The sequence below is a fragment of the Calypte anna genome, chromosome 9 (assembly GCF_003957555.1).
Source record: "Calypte anna isolate BGI_N300 chromosome 9, bCalAnn1_v1.p, whole genome shotgun sequence".
NCBI classification, from domain to species: domain Eukaryota; kingdom Metazoa; phylum Chordata; class Aves; order Apodiformes; family Trochilidae; genus Calypte; species Calypte anna.
In genome coordinates this window covers 5,397,688-5,417,968 of record NC_044255.1, presented here as the reverse complement: position 1 = coordinate 5,417,968, position 20,281 = coordinate 5,397,688, and the positions used below count along the sequence as shown (strand labels likewise).

Sequence of the window (20,281 nt, the reverse complement as noted above, 5' to 3'; positions counted from 1 at the left end):
AGCTTCAGGAGGCTGTGAAGCAGAGCATCAGTGGGTAGCAGGGGATTTGTAGGGATAATGAGGGGGTTTTTTGGGAGCTTTTGGGGTTTTTTTGGGGAGTCACTGCTCTAGGTAGAGTGTTTACACACCCTCCCATGTAGCTGCTACCCTTCGTGTCCCTCCCACCCATCGTGGAGGAAGGAATTTTCCAGTGTGGAGAGAAAAGGGAATTAATCCCATGGTGTGTGCTGGTGACTGAGTGGGACAGTGAAACACCAAATAGTCCAAGAGCCATCAGAGGGACATTGCATCACCCAGCATGGCACCTCCTCACCCAGGAAGGGGAGGGTTGTGGACATGTGAAGACCATGGGAGAGAGGCAAAGTTGTAGATTTTGTATTCCCCTTCCTCACCCCACAGCTGGGATACTTTCTGCTCCTGTCTGAGGAAGTCTGTAGGTGCTGCAGTGTGAAAAATTTATCCCAGCAGCCATAGGACCTTGCCCATCCTCTGCTTGGTCATGGATCTAACTTGTCACCAGATTCCCTACATCATTTTGTGTCTAGAAGCTTCTTGCTTCCCCTGAGAAAGCTCTTGCTGCTTTGGGGCCTTACCTTCTCCCCTTGCCCCTGTGCTCTCTCCTGGTACTCCCTGCATCTCCATTCCCTGTCACCACTCAAATGTGGGACACATTTGGGGACACAGGTTTAAATCACCACTCAAGTGTGGGACAGTTTGTCCCTTCTCAACCCATCTGGTTTTGGCAGACACAGCTGGGTGCTGATGTCCTTCTTCCTCTGCCCTGTTTGACCTCTCCTTTTTTTTTTTTTTTTTTATTTGGTGTGTATTTTTCTGATGTCAGATAGGTTTTATCACTAAAGAAAACTTTCTCTGGATGATGTGCTCATTGCCAAACTTAGGTTTTTTTACCAGGAAAACCCTGGAGATGACCTGCATGCTAGCAGAGTTATCTGCCCAGGGAGGAGGGGGGTGATTGTACAGCTGCCATGTAGCAGAAAAAGCTCTAATTGCAAGCCCTGGTATCATCAGGACTCACTTGCTCTGGGACCTTGGTTTTCTTCTGTGTATTTATTGATTGATCTATTTATAGAAAGCACTGAACTTCCAATGGTTCAGTGCTGTTCTAGTCATGGCATCATCATTTGAACTTGTTAGTTTGATTGCTTGATCCTGTTCTGTTTTTCGACTGCTTGCAGGCATCAAATGCTGGCGTGGCAGGCTGTAATTTGCTCTTGTCCTGGCTTTAGGCTTTTCTTACACTGTAAGTGGTCTCTGGGAATAGGACTGAGGTTTGGCTGCCCTTTTTTTTTTGGCTCTTCCTATTGATGAGTCCTCAGCCTTTTCTCAAAATGAAGGAAATGGGATCTGCTGAATCTGACCTGTCAGAACCAGGCTGGATGGAGTAGTGTCCTCTTGGCGTGGGTGGACAGTGGTCTTGAAATGCTTAATAACTATTTGAAAATATTTTTTTTCTGTAATTTGCTGACCAGTCTCTGACACATACCTGAAGTGAGTGGTTTAACAGTACATCTGGGTGCACAGGGAAAGGCAAATAGATTGATAGTGGTACAGAGAGAAGAGAAATTTGGTATCCTCAACCCTGAGGATAGGCTCCTAGGCTCACCAGGTTGGTAGTTGTTCTAAATAGAGAAATCCTTTAAATTTGCCATGCTTCTTGTTTTAAACCTTCACTGGTTCATCTGTGCTGCTTCTTTTAATGGCATCTTTTCCTGCAGCCTTCCCCAGGGCATCCATTTGCCCAATGGGCAAGGGATTTCTTGCCCAAATGGGTTGAAGCAGGAGTGGTGGAAGTGCCAGTGTCATCCTGGAGGACTCAGCTCCTTTGTGCAAGGACCAGAGTACCCCTTTCCTGCTGTCATGGAGAGAACTCAGCTCTGTTTGCTGTTATTGGCAATAATGAGAGCACAGGGAGAAAGAGGAAGGAGATAACACATTGGGGGAGTAGAGTGAGATCAGGATGGGAAAGGGGAACATATTTAGATTACAGGGCATTGACTGCTGTAGCAGGAACTTGCTTTGATACCATCACTATAAATTTACCAAAAGGGCAGGGGCACTGTGACAAGATACTTGCTAAACACCAAATCAGCTCAAGAGAAAATTAAGTAGGAAGTCAATAGATCACTTAACTAATTGGTATCAAAAAGCCTGAGAAGACAAATGAGTCGTGTAGCAATTGAAATGAATTGAACAACTTGTAAAGAAGCAGTTGCTGTTAAGCAGAAAGAATAGGTATCTGGGGCATTAGATTCCTCCAGTGATCAGGTGAAGTGACTGATAGATGCTTAGTGGTGGCAAGAAATGGCTCTGTAGTGTGGGGAAGGGAATGGCAAACCCCTTATGGCTGTGGAAATGTTCTTCTCTCCCCTTCCCCCCAATTTCTTACAATTTTGTGCCTCTCACACCCCTTTTGGGCTTCGTGTGCCTCTGCCTGCTGGAGTGGCTGGGCTCAGCTCACCTTTCCTTCCTCTGAAGTTCCATCTCTCTTGAAGCCTCCTTCTTTCATATTTCACATCAGCCAAGTTCCCGGAAGGTTTGTAGGCTTTAAATAGAAGCAATGAAATGAAGATAAAACCTCTGTGTTCCTTGCTCTAGACATGTGCCACCGTGGTGCTCCATCCCACTGGTCCCTGGCTGAGCCATCCACATCCTCTCCATGGGATGGAGGCAGAAATTCCCAGCTGCAGTGTTTCATGCTCTGGCCTGGCTGTTGTAGCTACTGGAAGGAAATTACCCCAGGCAGTACCTGGTGGCAAGTCTGAGCCTCACCCTGCAGAGGGAAGAATAGGGGAAGCCCTTTTCACTCGTGGAATAATTTGCATTTTGGCAGGGCAGAGCCAGCATCCCTGTGCTGTGGTTGTGGGGAAAGCCAGGAGCTGCCAGGGCAGCTAGGAAACTGAGGGATAAATAGGTTAGCTCTTGGTGTGAGGTCTGGGGAGAAAATCAGGACAAATGGGAGCTGATTTTTTTTATGAGGGTTATTTTCTTCAGCACATGTTTAAGTGCCTGCATGGATCCTGTCTCTGGGTTGGGGTCTCTGCCTCATGTTTGCTTTTTGCCACAGAACTGGGTCACCCTTGGGTGTCAGAAGCTGTCAGGGTGTTGTCCAGACTCTGGAGAGCAACTTTTCCATTTGAACCCCCTGGTTTTGCTTGTTTGGGAAAGCCTGTGGTGGAGCAGTCTCTCTCCACTAACACTATTGCTACCCCCTGCACTTCCCTGGTGCTTTTCCCTTCTCAGGGCTCCTCTTGGGAGACTCAAATCTCCATCTCCTGAGTTGTTCTGCTTGGCTCTGAAGAGGTGGGGTGGGCTTGCTCCAAGGCTCAGCTGGGTGCTGGGGTCTCCCAGCAAGCTGCCCCAGTGCTGAGCCCTTTCTGCCTGAGGTTGTGATGCTCAGGATGCAGACTTTTCATGCAGCTGAGAATGCACCCAGGTGCAGACTTTTTTTTGGGGTGGTCAAATGAAGTTTTTTGATAAAGCCAAAGTGTCTTTGCATTAGGGGCTTGCTGGGTAGACTGCCCTGGCAGCATCTGAGATTCCTGCCTGCTCCTGGGAGTTGGAACTGTGGCATCCATCACACCTGCTGGGACACTGCAGCTTTTTTTATTATTGACACTCTCATTAGGACACTCTCCTTTTTTTAGTATTGAAGATGGACAGAGAAAACCTTGTCAAGTGTAGGGACAACTTTTCCTGTGGCTGCTCACAAAATCCTGTGTGGGTTGGTGGGACTGGAGCAGGCACTGGGTGGGCATCACTGCAGGTTGTGTCTTGTGTGCAGTGGGGATTCAGGTATTTTTTTACCTCTTGCCTGCTAATTCTGACAGCATCTTGTGTTTTATTGTGTTTGTTATTCAAGCTGGTTACTGTTAGGGAGCAGCAGTTCCTAAGGGAAGCACTGTATAACACTGGAATCTTAATTGTCTGGGATCCAGCACCCTATCATGCAGAAATTAATGAGGTAAGCCTGGGTATTCTGTAAAATAAAAATCAGATGAATGTAGTCTGAAGTGCATCTGTTAGCCTGCTTTCTCTTAATGTGGCCAATCTCTTTTTTACCTCTTTGTTATCTTGGCTCAATTTTTATGTATGTCTGAGGGCATCCCAGGCATGGGTGCTCCCAAGGAAACCCTTGCCTATTCCTGATCCCTGTGAAGGGCCTCAGGCCAAGTTTAAGAGGTCACCACCTTTCCTTTCGTTTCTCCTGCTGCAGAGAGGAGGTCACATCTCAGAGCTCGCTGCCTCAGGGGATGATCTCTTTCTGACAGGTGTTGTAAAATCTGCTGAGGTTTGATGCTTGCTGCTTCAAGACATGAGACCTTCTGGGTGCACTATGAAGAAATGGGAGATCTTAGCATCTGTCTCCAGATCTCTCTGGAGATCTTAGCAAATGTCTCCTCTGCCAGCTGGACTTTCACTTTGGGGTGTAGCAATCACCTCTCCAGAATTCACATTTCAATGGCAAAAGGCTGTCTCTTGGAGAGGTAGGACTGGGCACATGAATAAACATCAGGGACATCTCACATTTGAGAAGTGATGTGCTTTGGAGGCTCAGGGTGAAAGCAAGTAGGAGTGAATAGTCCATTCTTTACTTTTAAGCTCTGTCTGTAACTGAGAGCTCTGTGCATTCCTTTTTCTGGACTGCATTTCCTTTTTTTCCTTTTTTTTTTTTTTCCCCTGATGTTTATTCATGTGCCCAGTCCTACCTCTCTAAGAGACAGTGGGGTGGATGTACAGTGTGTTTAAAGGCAGCAAAACGAGGATGGGACATTTTTAGCCCAGGAATAAAAGTCTTAAAATTGAAGAAAACATAAACCCTGAGTGTTTTTACTCCAAGAGGAGGTTTTAGGGTGTGAATCATCTCAGCCTGGTTTTGGAGACTGTTCTGGGGACACTTGGCTGCAGAATAGGGTGCTTTGTACTCCTGTCTGGAGTCACATTTAAGACAGAGTTCTCAATCACATCTTCTGTTGGGGAGGCAGAATAAAATTATACAAGATGCTGATCTCATGTAATGGTCCTTCCCTGGGAGGGAGTTTTTCCTTGCTCTGTTCACCACATAAAATCACCACAGTGATTCAAGGGGCAGTGATGGGGGGGATGGAGGGGCATCTTTTCCCCCTGACAGCAGCAGCAGCTTCATTTCTTCTCTTTTACCACTGGTTCTGGGAAAGAGTGGGCTAGAAATAAAGGGTCTGACTTGTTTCTGTTTTGCAGTGGTACAGAAAACCAGACTACAACTTTTTTGAAAGCTACAAGGCATATCGTGGTATACATCCAGAGCAACCCTTTTATATCCTGAACCCCAAAATGCAGTGGCAACTCTGGGATATTCTGCAGGAGAATTCCCCAGAGTACATCCAGCCAAATCCACCATCATCAGGAATGCTTGGTAAGATAACTGCCCTCTAAACTCCTCATTCCATTTGCAGGAACTCTCCAGGATGCCTTTGGTTTTTTTGGTTTTTTTTCCTCAAAGCCAACCATAGATTTATGGTGCTTATCAGAGTTGCTTTTACAGTGTTTGTCTTAGGCCAGAATTGAAGCTCCCTGTCTTCAAAAGCAAGAACTCAGTTGTGTTACAATAAGCAGTTTGCAGCCCTGCTCTGTAGGGCAGATCCTGCCTGAATCCATGAGGAAACAGGAGAGCAGATTGCAACCCTGAGATGATCTCAAGGATTTTTAGCTCCCATGAGATGCAGGAAGAAGGATGTGGCTCCTGTGGCCTCAGACTTTGTCAGGCAAATAAATCTGATAGCTGCAGATGAAGTCTAAGTGCTTGCTTACCTATCTATGCTTTCCATATATAAATATGGAAGAAAGAAATCAAAATCAGCTATCAATAATCAGATCATCAATATCAATAAAGACTTAACTCTAGGGAGCTGAGAATGGTCAGAGTGAATAGTTGACCTGAAAGGTTGGGTGATATTCCCCTTTTTTCAGCATGCTCATTTCTTGTCCATCAGCACACTCAATCCAGCCCCCAGGCTACATTCTGCAGCTGTTATCTGCTCATTCTCTTTTTCCTTCTTTTGGGAGAGCAGATCTCATGATCAGCTGAATAAAAAGGATACAAATACCTGTATTTGAAGTCACTGCCTGGATCTGTGGGGTTTTTTTGCCCTGACTGCTGTTCTTAATCCCATCTGCTGCAGGGGAACAGATATCTTCCTCTACCTCTGCGCAAACTTCCTATTTTTGGCAGCCAGATGTCCAGTTTATGCCTCCTTTTCTTCCACAACCTTGCTCTTGTTCCATCAGTGCTGGGAGAAGTGCAGAATGGCACAGGCAATGACTTGAGCAGCAAAATTGTTGTCAACTGGAGTCAGGAGCTTCAAGGAGGCCCAAGCCCCCATGAAAGAGCAAATTCCAGTGGGGCTTAACTTTGGGTCAGGTTTATCTTTGTAAAACAACAGTTTTGGAAGGCCCAAGCATGAACAAGCATTGTCATGTGAAAGGTTGGGTGAAAAACATGCTGGAAATGCATCTTGGTGAAAGCAGTGGTTTTACGGATGGGTTCTTCTGATGCCTTGCAAACTTGTCTTCCTCTGCTCATGCCTTGTTGGTGATGTCTCAGATACTGCATGAATTTTCCCTGGTACTTTCCCTGTTTCTGTTTACCTCCTCTTAGCAAGCAGAACAGCAATATTTGCTATTTCCTGCACTCAGAAGAAAAGCACCCAGTGACTGTGGCTGGCCAGAGAGCTGGGAGGTCTGTGCTCATCACTGGCACTCAGTGTCCTCAAATTCCTGTCCCAGGACACAGGAGGGGGCAGAAGCTCCTTGGAAATTCACTTTTACATCCCCTGAGGACACAGGAGGGGAGCAATGCTCTGCTGGGGGGCAGAAGCTCCTTGGAAATTCACTTTTACATCCCCTGCCTCACCAAGGGTGGGAGGAGGGAAAGGTGGAGGCCTCTCCTCTGCTTACCCAGCAGGTTGGAGATGATGCTGTTTGCATCAGCTCATTGGAATGCATGCTTGGCAGGTGCCCAGATTTTTGGGAAGGAAACAGGAGCCCTCTGAAAAGTGGATCTTTTGGTGAGCAGTCTGTGTCATTAAGCTGATCCTGGGCTTTGCAGAAGAGCCCCATCTGCCCACTCTTGGTTTGTTTCCCCCCCCTCTCATCAGAACTTTTAGAAAGGAAGCCCTTGGATGCTCCCCCTGTCTCTCTGGGGTGGTTTAGGAGTTCTCTGCTTTGACCTGGGCACGTCTGCTCCCTTTTTCTCTCCCCAGGCATCATCCTCATGATGACCCTGTGTAATGAAGTGCACGTCTATGAGTACCTTCCTTCCAAACGCCAGACAGACATCTGCCACTACTACCAGAAGTTTCATGACCGTGCCTGTACTGTGGGAGCTTACCACCCCCTCCTATTTGAGAAAAACTTGGTGAAGCATTTGAACCAGGGCACAGATGAGGACATCTTCACTTCTGGGAAAGTGACTTTGCCTGGCTTCCGGAACGTGCGTTGCTAGCGGAGCCCTTTTTCCTACCTTGAAGAATTTTTCTCCAAGCACTTTCCTTAAATCAGACTCGGTCAGATTTGTTAGGTCCCAGAACTGGTGTGTTTTGACAGCTCTGCCACGTTGCAACACTTGCTCTTTGGACTTGGTTGCCCAACTTCTCCTGAGTGGAAGGAGGTGTCAGTGCACTGCGGTACATCCACGTCATACCTGCGTGAACCTCTGCAATAAATGTACCCCTCATGCAGCACCTGGACACCTCTCTCTTCATCCCAGCTCTTGATTGGAGGTCCAGGAGCAGAGATTCCTGAGCAGAGATTGCACAATTCAGCATCCAATGCTGAATGTACCTCGTTTCGTTTCAATGGGGGTTGTGCCAACCAAAAACCTGAGAAACGAGAAAAAAATGTTAAGCTCTCTCCTCTAGTCCTAGGAGCTCTTTGAAATAGGGCTGGTTTCTGGAAACACTGTTCAAGCTGTGTTCTGATAAGCTAAACTCTCAGTACAGATTATTTTATTTTATAAACAGTTGGTGAAATAAGCATGGCAACTTCTTTTCGAATTGGAAGAAGTTTGAAATCTTTCAGGTGGCCTTTTTGGCAAAGAAAGAGGGAGACAATTCACAAGTCAGTGATTCTTGAAAGGCTTTTTAATAATTTATTTTAATAACTTAAAATAAATTCCAGTAAATATTTACTTGTCTAGTTACAGTTCTGTCCTTGGTGAAGAAGCAATCTCATTCCAAAAACATTTTGGGAAGGATGCTCCAAGGCATAAATGGGAAAACCAGCAGCAGTACCTCTCTCCAGCTCTCTCTACCTTTGCAATTATTGGCAAACTATTTGGTGGCTCATCTCTGGTGACAGAAATGATGTCTCAATTGCTCTGTGCTTCCTGAAGAGATGGGGAGGGAGAGCAGAGGCAGGATGGAAGGGGGGAGACAGCTTTGCCCTGCCCAAGGAGACTCTCCTGGAGAGAGGTGGTGGAAATAAAACTCTGCAATGTCTGTAGGTCATCAAGAACACCTTCCCAGTCGTCTTCTGTACTGAGCTGTTTCATGATGTCTGTAAAGAGAGCCTTTTCTTCTCTTGGTTTGAATAAATCCTCTGAAGTTATTGACATGTTCTTGGTGAAACCAGTGTAAATGTCATCACTCCGTGACCCTGGGAGCACCTTTGCACCTTTGGGTGGCCCCCACCTTGATGAGAGGGGAGCTGCAGAGCCATTTCTCTACCTCTGAGGCCAACTTTCTGCAGGGATGGATTGGATCTGTCAGTGTTTCCAAATTGTCCATCATGTCACGTAGAGATATTCAGAAATTCAGGTCCTTAGCCTACTCTCAGGTGCACCAAGAAGGTGCTGAATGCCATGAGCAACAGTGTGGGGTTAAGCATTCCTTTTTTTCACCGAAAAGCCAGCAGAGGTTGTTGAGGAGAGCCACAGCAAACCTCCTTCATCCCCACTCCTGGGCTGTACTTCTCCTACTTCATCTTGAATCCTGTGTCCAGTTCTGGGCCCCTCAGGAAGTTCAGGAAGGAGATTGAGATGCTGGAGCAGGTCCAGAGAAGAGCAAGGAGGCTGTGAAGGGATCCAGCACAAGTGCTGTGAGGTGAGGCTGAGGGAGCTGGGGGTGTTGAGGCTGGAGAAGAGGAGGCTCAGGGGAGACCTTATCACTCTCTACAACTCCCTGAAAGGAGGTTGGAGCCAGGGGGGGGTTGGTCTCTTTTCCCAGGCAACTCTCAGCAAGACAAGAGGGCAGGGTCTCAAGTTGTGCCAGGGGAGGTTTAGGTTGGAGATTAGAAAGAATTTCTTTCTGGAGAGGGTGATCAGCCATTGGAATGGGCTGCCCAGGGAAGGAGTGGATTCTCCGTGTCTGGAGATCTTTCCAAAGAGCCTGGATGTGGCACCGAGTGCCATGGGCTGGGAACCCCGGGGGGAGGGGATCAAGGGTTGGACTTGATGATCTGTGAGGTCCCTTCCAACCCAGCCAATTCTATGATTCTATTCTATGCTTCTATGATACCTCTGCCACTTGGAGCTGGGGCTGTTTACAGCCTGTGAGTGTGCAGTGAGTTGGGATTCATGGAGCTGCTGCCTTTTTTCCCAGGCTCTCTCATTTGTTAGTTCTCAACTATATTATTTCCACCCCCACCATCCCTGGATGGGGGGATGGCTCAGCCACCATCCTTGGTTTGGGCTGTGGGATGGGTGGATGGGTGAATGGGTAGATGGGTGGGTGGATGGATGGATGGAAGGACCTTGCTGCAGTGGGAGCAGGCACAATGTAGAGGAGCAGGCTGGGCTTGCCTCCTGCTCACCTGGGAGGCTCCAAACTGCTTTGTCCTCTGAAGGGCTCCTGCAGGAATACCATCAGACATCAGAGCCCTTGGTGACTTCCAGGCAATAGTATTGCACTGGGTGTGGAGTTTCTAACTTTATACTAACAATGTTGATTACATCCAACGTGTACATTTACAATCTGAGCAGCGTTTTACAGGAATAAACACTGGCCTGTTTTAAGCTCTGTCATTAATTTTCCTTTTTTTTTTTTTTTTTTTTTCCTCTTTTTGGCTGCATAGATCCAAGTCTAATATAAATTGCAAGTGCTGACAAGTCTGGTGTTTGGAAGAGCCAAGTTTAAATTAGTGGGCTAGAACAAAAGCCTGATCCTTCCTGCATTCCTGGCTGTTCCCAGAGAGTGAAGAGCCTTCTATCCATGTGGGAAGCAGGAAAAGGACAACACTGTCCTTGCCAGTTAGCACTGAAGGGCTAAAGGCTGGGAAGGATGCTGGAAGGTCAGCAAGTCTGGGCAGGGGCAAATGCAGAGATTTATTTTTGGTTTTGATGTAGGAAAGATACCTCCTCTTGATTGTGGTTTTATTTCTTTTTCTGAATATTGCTTAGAAATACAGATCCTTCACTGGAACTTCTCTTGAAAGAATAAACTAATCTCTAGGACTTGAAAAAGCTGCAGTCCTTAAAACCCTGTGAGGGCTGGGCGAAGGAAAGGGAATGAAAGGGAAATACTGGAAGGTGCTAGGAACTCTGCCATAATTTCAGAGAGATGTCACCCCTGAACTGTCTTGATTGAAAGCTTAAACTTTGCATTATCCTGTAGCCCACTTCCTCCTGTAGCTGTGCTGAGTGGCAAAAAGGGGATTTTTAATATAGCAGTGGATTGACAGATAAATGCTGTCAAGATAACTTATTTCTAAGTGTGGGCTCTTGGGAGCACACACTGGTCCTTGCTTGCCATTTTGCCTGCTCCAGATTTTAAAAATAGCTTTTAAGACCTAGAACTCCAAACCCAGTTTCTGGAGAAAACCTTGGATAAGACTTCTGATAACCAAATATTATAATTTATTTAGACAAGGTGAGAAAAACTGCTCTGTGATGGGAAGATCTGAGGAAATGGAAAGGTTTTTTTCTCCACAGTGGAGACAGAGCCAGCCTCCAAAAGAGTCTGTTTGTATTAACATGGAGCAGGGATGGGTCAGGGGTTTTTGGGTGGACAAGGCAATATTTGGGCAATGACAGTGTGTTACTGGCAGGGAAACAGGGGGCTTCAGTGTCTTTGAAGGGGAGATTTCACTGCCTGTATTCTGCTTTGTTTTATTTTCACTAAGGACAAAAAAAGAGAGAAAAGCCCCAGAAATTCAGGTGGTTTGCACCAGAGGCAACACCCCCCTCCTTACCTCCTCTAGAACAACAGGAAGGTTGAGTGGGGACCTGTCACACCTGACAAAAAACTGGCACATCAACAGGGAGAGCTGAAAAAACTACATTCTGCAGGGAACCACAGGTTTCTCCCAACTCAAGTTGCAGGTACAAGCAAGGGGGCTTTTTTTTTTTTTTTTTTTCCCACTCTGTGGTGTCCCGTGAGGTCTGATGCTCTTGCCCAGCACAGTCCCAGTTTAGTTTCCATTCCTGAATTGTCCCAGCCTGCCAGAAAACACGTCCATGGTTTTTTGGATGGTGACCCAAGGCGCAGCACCAGGCTTCATTTGGGAGCTGTGTACAGCCCAGATCCTTGGGAACAGTCCAGGAACAGTGTGCCACAGAGATCCAAATGCCCTGATGTATCCATAGGGGAAAAAAGAGTGGGGAAGAGCTTGGGGATGCCCTTAGGAAGGGTCTGCCTGGGGTCATCATGTTCAGCCCAGCATCACCTGCAGCTTAGGGGCTCCCTGGGAACAGCTGGGAGCAAACTGGGACTTGGTGCCTCTCTCCAGGTGGGAAGGAGCCACAGCTCAGGACTCTTCTTAAAGACAGAAGCTGCAAAGGAAGAGGAAGTGCTTGTTTGGGCTGGTTTTTAAAGGTCAGATCAGAAAACTGTGAAGTCACCCTCTCTTCTCTGCAAGGGAAGAACTGCTGCTCTTTTGGGGCTGGACTCAGCAGGATACTTTGCAGCCTCGTCTCATGGAAGGTATGGAAAATGGGTTCAGGACACAAGGCTGAGATTGTCCATGCTGGTAACACAAGGGAGGGATGGCTGGTGCTCATGTCACACAGGGTTGGGCTGGAAGGCATCCCTCACACTATCTCACTGAAAAAAGGAGCCCTTTAGGGCCCAGCTTTCCCATTTCATCTTTCATCCCAGCCCTGTGAGATGCTTTCCCTCTACAGGAGGGTGCTTCTTACCCTCCAGGAGGTCAGTTCTGTGTCTGGGGGGGATCTCAGGCCATAGTCCAACCAGTTTCATGAGGACAGCTCTGGAACATCCCTGTTCATGGACCATTCACCTGGGCAGTTCCAGCTCTGTCTTCTGGCAGCCTTCACCTCCCCAGAGGCAGTGGGTGGCCAGGGGGACCAAACTCTCCCACCCTGACTGGCAGAGGGTGATGCAAGAGACTATTGTTGTCTCCACATTCTCTGTTTCATTTTTATGTTTGTTTACTTGTCTAAGCTTGCCTTGCAACTTTGTGTGTGATCCAGGGAGAATTGCATCCCAATTGCATCCTTTGGCAGCCAGACTTGAAGTGTAGCACCTTTTACCTGGGGTCAGTGTATAATGGAGAAAACTATTTGGGGAAGAAAATTTAAACAATGAGTATTTGGGGGGGGGGGGAGAATCCTGTTTTTGGGGTGTGCTTTGGGTGTTTGCTGAGGCAGAACAGAAGGCGAAGGGGGAAAAGCTGACCTTGGAAATGCTTTGGAAAAAACTGTGTGTCTAGTGCTATGTGTTCCAAATTTCTCTCTGAAAGCCAGAGGAGGGAAGGAGTTGACTGAGAGGGGTTTTAGTTTGGTGCTGGTAGCTTGGAGCAGAAACTACATTTCTTTAATCACAACCAGCCACTTCCCAAAATGCAGGGAGCTTGGCTTGCAGGGTGGCCCTGAGTGTGCTGCTGGTTTTGAAGGTCAGAAAGCTGTGCTGCTGGGAACAGAACCAACCTGGAATGCCTTGATTTCCATTCATGCAAAGATCTTGCAGTGCTTTTCCTGTGTGGCATCGTTTTTTTTTTACAAAACCAGTAAGTGAGGCACTGCCAGGAGCCCATGCTGGCTCCAACCTGTGGCAACCACTTTCAGGAGATGCCAGGGGCTGTTCTGCAGCAATAAGGTGTAGTTAAGAGTTTCAAGGAATTCTTAAACCTCCTGGGGGTTTCTTATGCCTCTTTGGTGCAAACTAGTTTGCTGTAACAGACCCGGAGCTTTTAGGGTCATCTGGGTTGGTGAGCTCTGTGTCCTCTGTTACCTCTGTGTCCTCTCTGGGGTGGATTTGGAGGGATTCATGGTGTGCCTGGGAGAGTCCTGTAGCTTAACTACCTTCAAGTTAAAAATTTGCTCTGTGTTTATTTGCTAATGTACCTTTTGCTGTGACACATGAAGATAATGATCTGGGGCAGCTGTTTCCAGGGTCCCTACAAGCAGAGCTGTCTTTGAAGTGGGGAGGTGATTGCTCCACCAAGGGCAGCCTTTGGTGCTTGCTTGTTTCTCAGAGAGTACCCAAAAAAATCTTGACAAGCAGCAGGAAGAGGAACTGGGAAATGACATAGATGCTGAGAAGGAAGAGCTGGGAGATACATTTCAGGAAATGTTATGTATATTAAAAAAAAAAAAACAAAATGCTCCCCACCTTTTCTACCATAGAAGTGATGGGCAAAGTATTTGACACCAAACTTCCCAGCTTGGCACCCTTGAGGCCCAGCTGACAGGCAGAAGGGGCTTCAATCTGTGTGATTCTGTCCAGGGTTAATATTTAAGTTCCTTTTGCTGGAGCAAAATCCTGCAGGGCAGAAACTGCTTCCATTTGCAAACCTCCAGCAGGCAAGGGGTGAGCCAGAACCCAGAGCATTTCCCTCCTTGTACCTGGTGTCAGCACCTACTGCTCCCTGAGGACACTGCAAGAAGGGCTGTGCTGGGTTTCTTCTTGCTGAACCAGATTTCTGGCATTCTGTGGGATTGAAGAAGGCTGTTCTGTTGGGAATCTGCTAAAAATCCCTAAAATAACACCCACACATAGATATCTGTATATATGTCTGATGTATGTCTGCCTACATAGAGCAAAAAGCTCTGGTAGTGGTTCAAGAATGGCTGTGAGGGACACTCCTGGCTCTTGGAATAACTCTGGGGACTGAAGGAATAACTTTGGGGTCAGCAAAAGTTTTCCCATAATCGTGCCCTGTGTGGCCATGCTGAATTTTGTGTCATCCTTTGATATTTGTTAGGCTGCTCTGTATTTCTATTTTAACTATAAAGTTTGGGGTAAGGTGTTCATCTGTCTTGGGGACAGATAAGTGCCTAAATGCCTGGGCATCCTGGGCTGAGAGGCTCTGTATTTTCTGGCAATGTGTCATCCAGGCATAACCATTTCTATTTTTGACACGTGTTGCCTCCCTTTCTTCTCCTCTGGGATGAAATGGAAGTCTCCAGGTCCTTTCCTTACATTCAGAGTCAGTATTTCACTATGAGGATGGAGTTCAGGCTGGAATTTGGGTCCTGGAAATATTTGCAGGTTTGTTTAAAATTGTGAGCCAGTAGAAGCAGGGGGAATTTTCATGGTTAAACTAAAGGACATGTAAATGAAAAGTAGTTTCTTCCTTCTTCTCCTTCCTTCTTCTCCTTCCTTCTTCTCCTTCCTTCTTCTCCTTCCTTCTTCTCCTTCCTTCTTCTCCTTCCTTCTTCTCCTTCCTTCTTCCTTCCTTCCTTCCTCTTCCCTTCTTCTCCTTCCTTCTTCTCCTTCCTTCTTCTCCTTCCTTCTTCTCCTTCCTTCTTCTCCTTCCTTCTTCTCCTTCCTTCTTCTCCTTCCTTCTTCTCCTTCTTCTTCTCCTTCCTTCTCTCCTTCTTCTCCTTCCTTCTTCTCCTTCCTTCTTCTCCTTCCTTCTTCTCCTTCCTTCTTCTCCTTCCTTCTTCTCCTTCCTTCTTCTCCTTCCTTCTTCTCCTTCCTTCTTCTCCTTCCTTCTTCTCCTTCCTTCTTCTCCTTCCTTCTTCTCCTTCCTTCTTCTCCTTCCTTCTTCTCCTTCCTTCTTCTCCTCTCCTTCCTTCTTCTCCTTCCTTCTTCTCCTTCCTTCTTCTCCTTCCTTCTTCTCCTTCCTTCTTCTCCTTCCTTCTTCTCCTTCCTTCTTCTCCTTCCTTCTTCTCCTTCCTTCCCTCTCTCTCCTTCCTTCTTCTCCTCCTTCCTTCTTCCTCTCTCCTTCTTCTCCTCTCCTTCCTTCTTTCCTTCCTTCCTTCTTCTCTCTCCTTCCTTCTCCTTCCTCCTTCTCTTCTCCTTCCTTCTTCTCCTCTCCTTCCTTCTTCTCCTCTCCTTCCTTCTTCTCCTCTCCTTCTTCTTCTCCTCTCCTTCCTTCTTCTCCTCTCCTTCCTTCTTCTCCTCTCCTTCCTTCTTCTCCTCTCCTTCCTTCTTCTCCTCTTCCTTCTTCCCTCTCCTTCCTTCTTCCCTCCCCTTCTTCTTCTCCTCTCCTTCCTTCTTCTCCTTCCTCTCCTTCTTCTCCTTCCTTCTTCTCCTCTCCTTCCTTCTTCTCCTCTCCTTCCTTCTTCTCCTCTCCTTCCTTCTTCTCCTCTCCTTCCTTCTTCTCCTCTCCTTCCTTCTTCTCCTCTCCTTCCTTCTTCTCCTCTCCTTCCTTCTTCTCCTCTCCTTCCTTCTTCTCCTCTCCTTCCTTCTTCTCCTCTCCTTCCTTCTTCTCCTCTCCTTCCTTCTTCTCCTCTCCTTCCTTCTTCTCCTCTCCTTCCTTCTTCTCCTCTCCTTCCTTCTTCTCCTCTCCTTCCTTCTTCTCCTCTCCTTCCTTCTTCTCCTCTCCTTCCTTCTTCTCCTCTCCTTCCTTCTTCTCCTCTCCTTCCTTCTTCTCCTCTCCTTCCTTCTTCTCCTCTCCTTCCTTCTTCTCCTTCTTCCCTGATCACAGCTGCTCCACAGTTTCTCTCCTGAGATTGGCAATTTTTGACATAGAGTTGAAAGAAAAGAACACCAAATCAACGGAGGAAAGATATTAAATGGGATAAAACCACAGGCTACCCCTACCCCAACCACAAACAGACAGGGAAAAAGAGTCCATAAAAATATTTTTAAATGCAACCAGCCTCACAGCTGTAACTTTCTCATTACAAGGTTAAGAAATCAGGTGCTTAAAATGGGGTTTAGAGCCTTGAAAAGCATGGAGTGTGCTGGTGTTCTCCCCTCAGAACCCAGCTGCCCTGATTTCAGGAATCCCTGGCTAATTCTAGCTCACACATGGGACTGCTTGGAGCTCCCAGTATCTGGCTGTCCAGCCAAGGCTTGGCAGGAGAGCTGGAACTGGGGTGGTGGGAAGAAATACCAGTTTCCCTCTGCATACAGGAGAGAAAGTCTTGCACTGGGCCAGCAGTTTCAAGTTGCTGTCTATTTTTAACAAACTGGGAGAAAAGGACCCTGGTTTAGTATTCAGCTCAGCCACTGAAATATCTGCACGTGGCTCTAGCCCTCTTGCACATTTTTTTTTTTTTTTTCCTAAATATAATGTTCTAACATACTTCCCTTCTTGAAGCCAACGTTATTAACATTTATCCTCCCAGGATTTAATGCCTCTGTTCATCTCTGGGAGTTGCTTTGCCAATTACAAATTAATTTAGCTGCTCTTTTCCTGCCAGCAGCAGTAACAAGAAACACCCCAACCTTAAATTAGAGTTTGCTGAAGGGAAGAAGCAACGTGCCCATGGTGTATCTTTGGGGGAAGACTTGGGAGAGGTATTTTTATGGAAGCAGTCTGGATGTTTGGGAAGGTGGTGGCTGATGTAGTGCTTTGCAGGGTGGGTGTGGGATAAACCCCCAGGGAGTGGGGGAACTCCTCATGGGTTTGGTGTCCATGTGCTTTCTCCCCTCCTGCCTCTTGGGATCCCAGCTTTTAGCTCATCTGGCTCCCTGCAGACCCTTTGCTAAGCTATTTGGGAGAAAAATAAAGATTGCCAAAGGTGTCAGCCTACAGATTGACCACAAACTTGCAAGAGAAATGGCCTGGTAACTGGGTAGCTTGAGATCACTTTTTCCTGGCTCTGAAAAATACAAATACTTACCTGTTGCTTAAATAGAAACATTAGAATTATTAAATAATTCTATTAAAATAGAAAAATGCTGTTAAAAGTGTTCATAAAATGCATTGGTGGGGGAGCTGGAGGCTAAAAATCTTCAGTTGTTTTTGCTGCAATGAAACCTGAAGCTCAAGCCTTGGTCTGACTGGCACAAATACCACTGGTTGGAGCCAGGGAACTGGTTGTCCTGAAGCATCTTGCTGGGAAAACCTCCACCTGGGAGACAGGGAAATGGCATTTTCTTTGGGATTGTCCACCAACCCATTGTCCCCCAGAGAAATCTCAGGAATGGGTCATTTGGTACCTGAGGGGCATCTGACTTGGGATGCTTGGCATCTGGATGGGGTTGGGGAGGTGTTGGAGGGAAGCACAGCCTGACCCAGAGTGTGTTGGTTTCTGGAACCACTTCACCCCTCTGTTCCAGCAGGTCTGGATGGATTTTCTCTCTCCCCAGTGCCTCCATTGGCCACGTGCCCTTCGTTCTTATCTGGAAAGGGGTTCGGAGAACTGCAACCCAAAGAAACATCCACTCTCTTTTCTTGGAAAATCCCTCTCACTCAGCCATGTCCACGACCTTCCAGGTTAATGAGCAACTTTCTGATGCAGACAGGGGGTAAACATCTCTAGTTTGGGATCAGATGGAGAATTCAGGAAAGGAAGAGATTTCCTGCAGGGAAGGGCTTGGAAATTTGTACAGTGCTGAGCAAGGGGCAAGGGTCCCTTCCCAGTGCACTTGATGCTGCTGAACTGGTTTGTGAGGATGGTTTCAGTATTATTCAGAGACTCAGCTACGTTTCTTTTATTGAAAAGCCTGTTTTATAAATCTTTGATTTAGTGGTGTGTCAGGTTTGGTTTTCCTTTAACAGAGAAAAGGAAATGGAAAGTCCTTTCAAAAACCCAGACTCATCTGTTTAGGTAAATTCTATTTAAAACCAGAGTGTGGGCACAAGAGTGAATGAAGCTCTCACTGTAGCTTGGATTTACCAAATCTTCCTTTGTTCCACAAACTGCTTTTTATTCTATCATCTCTTGTGCCTTTTCCCAATGTGAAATTATTCTCTGATAAATACTGTTCTGGGTTAGATAATTCTGATGATAATGAAGCCTTGGACTGTGAGTCTTCCTAATTACATGCTCTCAAACATTCTTTTATTTTCCCTAAACCTTATGTGTCTTCTGATAGACTCTTGAGATGCATCTTATTCCTGTGCCACAGAATCATAGAATTGGCTGGGTTGGAAGGGACCTCACAGATCATCAAGTCCAACCCTTGATCCACTCCCCCCGTGGTTCCCAGCCCATGGCACTCAGTGCCACATCCAGGCTCTTTTGAAATATCTCCAGACACGGAGAATCCACTCCTTCCCTGGGCAGCCCATTCCAGTGGCTGATCACCCTCTCCATAAAGAAATTCTTTCTAATATCCAACCTAAACCTCCCCTGGCACAACTTGAGACCCTGCCCTCTTGTCTTGCTGAGAGTTGCCTGGGAAAAGAGACCGACCTCCCCCTGGCTCCAACCTCCTTTCAGGGAGTTGTAGAGAGTGATGAGGTCTCCCCTGAGCCTCCTCTTCTCCAGCCTCAACACCCCCAGCTCCCTCAGCCTCACCTCACAGCACTTGTGCTGGATCCCTTCACAGCCTCCTTGCTCTTCTCTGGACCTGCTCCAGCACCTCAAGCTCCTTCCTGAACTTCCTGAGGGGCCCAGAACTGGACACAGGACTCAAGCTGTGGCCTCCCCAGCGCTGAGCACAGGGGCAGAATCCCTTCCCTGGACCTGCTGGCCACGCTGCTCCTGAGCCAGCCCAGGATGCCATTGGCCTTCTTGGCCACCTGGGCACACTGCTGCCTCCTGTTCAGCTTCCTGGCAATCCAGACTCCCAGCTCCCTTTCTGCCTGGCTGCTCTCAGCCACTCTGTGCCCAGCCTGGACCTCCCCATGGGCTTGTTGTGGCCAAAGCTCATTGTAAGAGATGTGGGTTTTGTGCTGTATTTGTAGAGCTCCATCTATCACATGTGAGTATGAGCAAGGTAATGTGGGCAGGCCAGCCCACATTTTTGGGTTTTACAGTAAAAGAAGGACATTCATGGAGTCTAGTGAGAGGTGCTAGACTTGAACTTGACCAAGCAGAAAGACTTTTTCACTAAAAATTAGCTGTACAGAAACAAGGGCTGAAAAATTAGATGGTTAACAATGTGTTAAGATTTGAATATTTATTTTTTTCTTATTAATTTTTTTTTTCATTTCCTCTAGCTTCAGGAAGAAGAGCAGTGGCTGGTTTATGGGAATTAAGAAGATGCTTCCTATAGGGTTATCTTGTGAGGTGAGGGCTCCCTATAGGGTTTCTCCTGCCTTTTTCTGGAGTTGTTAGAGAAGTCTGCCTCCAGACAAAAGAAAAAAAATAGCTTTAGTGCATGCCTTGCTGCCCCGGAGGAATGTGGCAAGGCAAGCACATGGCTTTTAATACCCAAGCTCAAATCCAGGCACGTGGCAGGGGCAGTCTGGGAGGCAGCTCCCCTTTCGCTTTCAATGTGCACTAGGAATATTTCACTTTTTCCTGAAGTTCTTCAAAAGGACAGAGAAAACTGAGCCCTTCAGCAGAAATCACTGCCTTGTCACCCACCTCCAAATAAGAAATGATGAAATTTAACCTGCCTGATACTTTTTTTTTTCCAGTGCTTTTGCTGGGAGTCCCTGCAGCCACTGTTCATTTTCCTTCAAGTGCATTTTATTTCTAAGTCCTTGTTCTCAGAGATAACACAAGGAGAAATGCTTTGGGGGTCTTTTTTCCTTCCTCTTTTTGGGTCTGGCATAAGTTTTTCTGTGTGTCTGATCAAACAGGTTCTTCACTGTCTCCTGAAGTGCCTGGGCACAGCTTTAGCAGCAACCCAGAAATGCTGAATGGTGCTGGGGATGATTTCACCAGCTCAGCAACAATTTGGCTTACAGAGCAAGTCATAAAAGCTGCCTCTAAGACATGATCATCCTAGTGGGAAGAATAACTCCAACCTTGATTTCAAAAAAACACTTAAACCTCTCACTTCTACCAATAATAAAAAAAAGCCTATTTTCTACTTTTGGATTGAAAGGAATTTTTTTTGTTATCTAGTGAGTGAGTTGGCATTTTCTCTTTTCCTCTACCTTATTTGTATTTCAATTGTAAAACAGCCATGTCAAGATAACAAAACCCATGAAGCTGGGGGTTGTTTTTTGTTTTGTTTTTTTTTTTTTTTTTGCAGTGGAGGACTGGAAAGCACCCACTTTGTGATGCACAAAGGGGCCACATGGACCTTGC

General features: G+C 46.7%; 1 protein-coding gene across 1 annotated transcript in view; it reads left to right on the top strand.

Annotated features, from left to right (window-relative positions):
• Positions 1-8,193, top strand: part of ST6GAL1 (ST6 beta-galactoside alpha-2,6-sialyltransferase 1) — a 37,704-nt gene extending 29,511 nt beyond the window's left edge. The window contains exons 7-9 of the mRNA XM_030456391.1: positions 3,881-3,982; positions 5,239-5,413; positions 7,260-8,193. Of these exons, the coding sequence (XP_030312251.1) occupies positions 3,881-3,982; positions 5,239-5,413; positions 7,260-7,501 (519 nt within the window). The 3' untranslated portion in view covers positions 7,502-8,193. The remainder of the gene's footprint in view (positions 1-3,880; positions 3,983-5,238; positions 5,414-7,259) is intronic.
• The last annotated feature ends 12,088 nt before the right edge of the window (positions 8,194-20,281 follow it).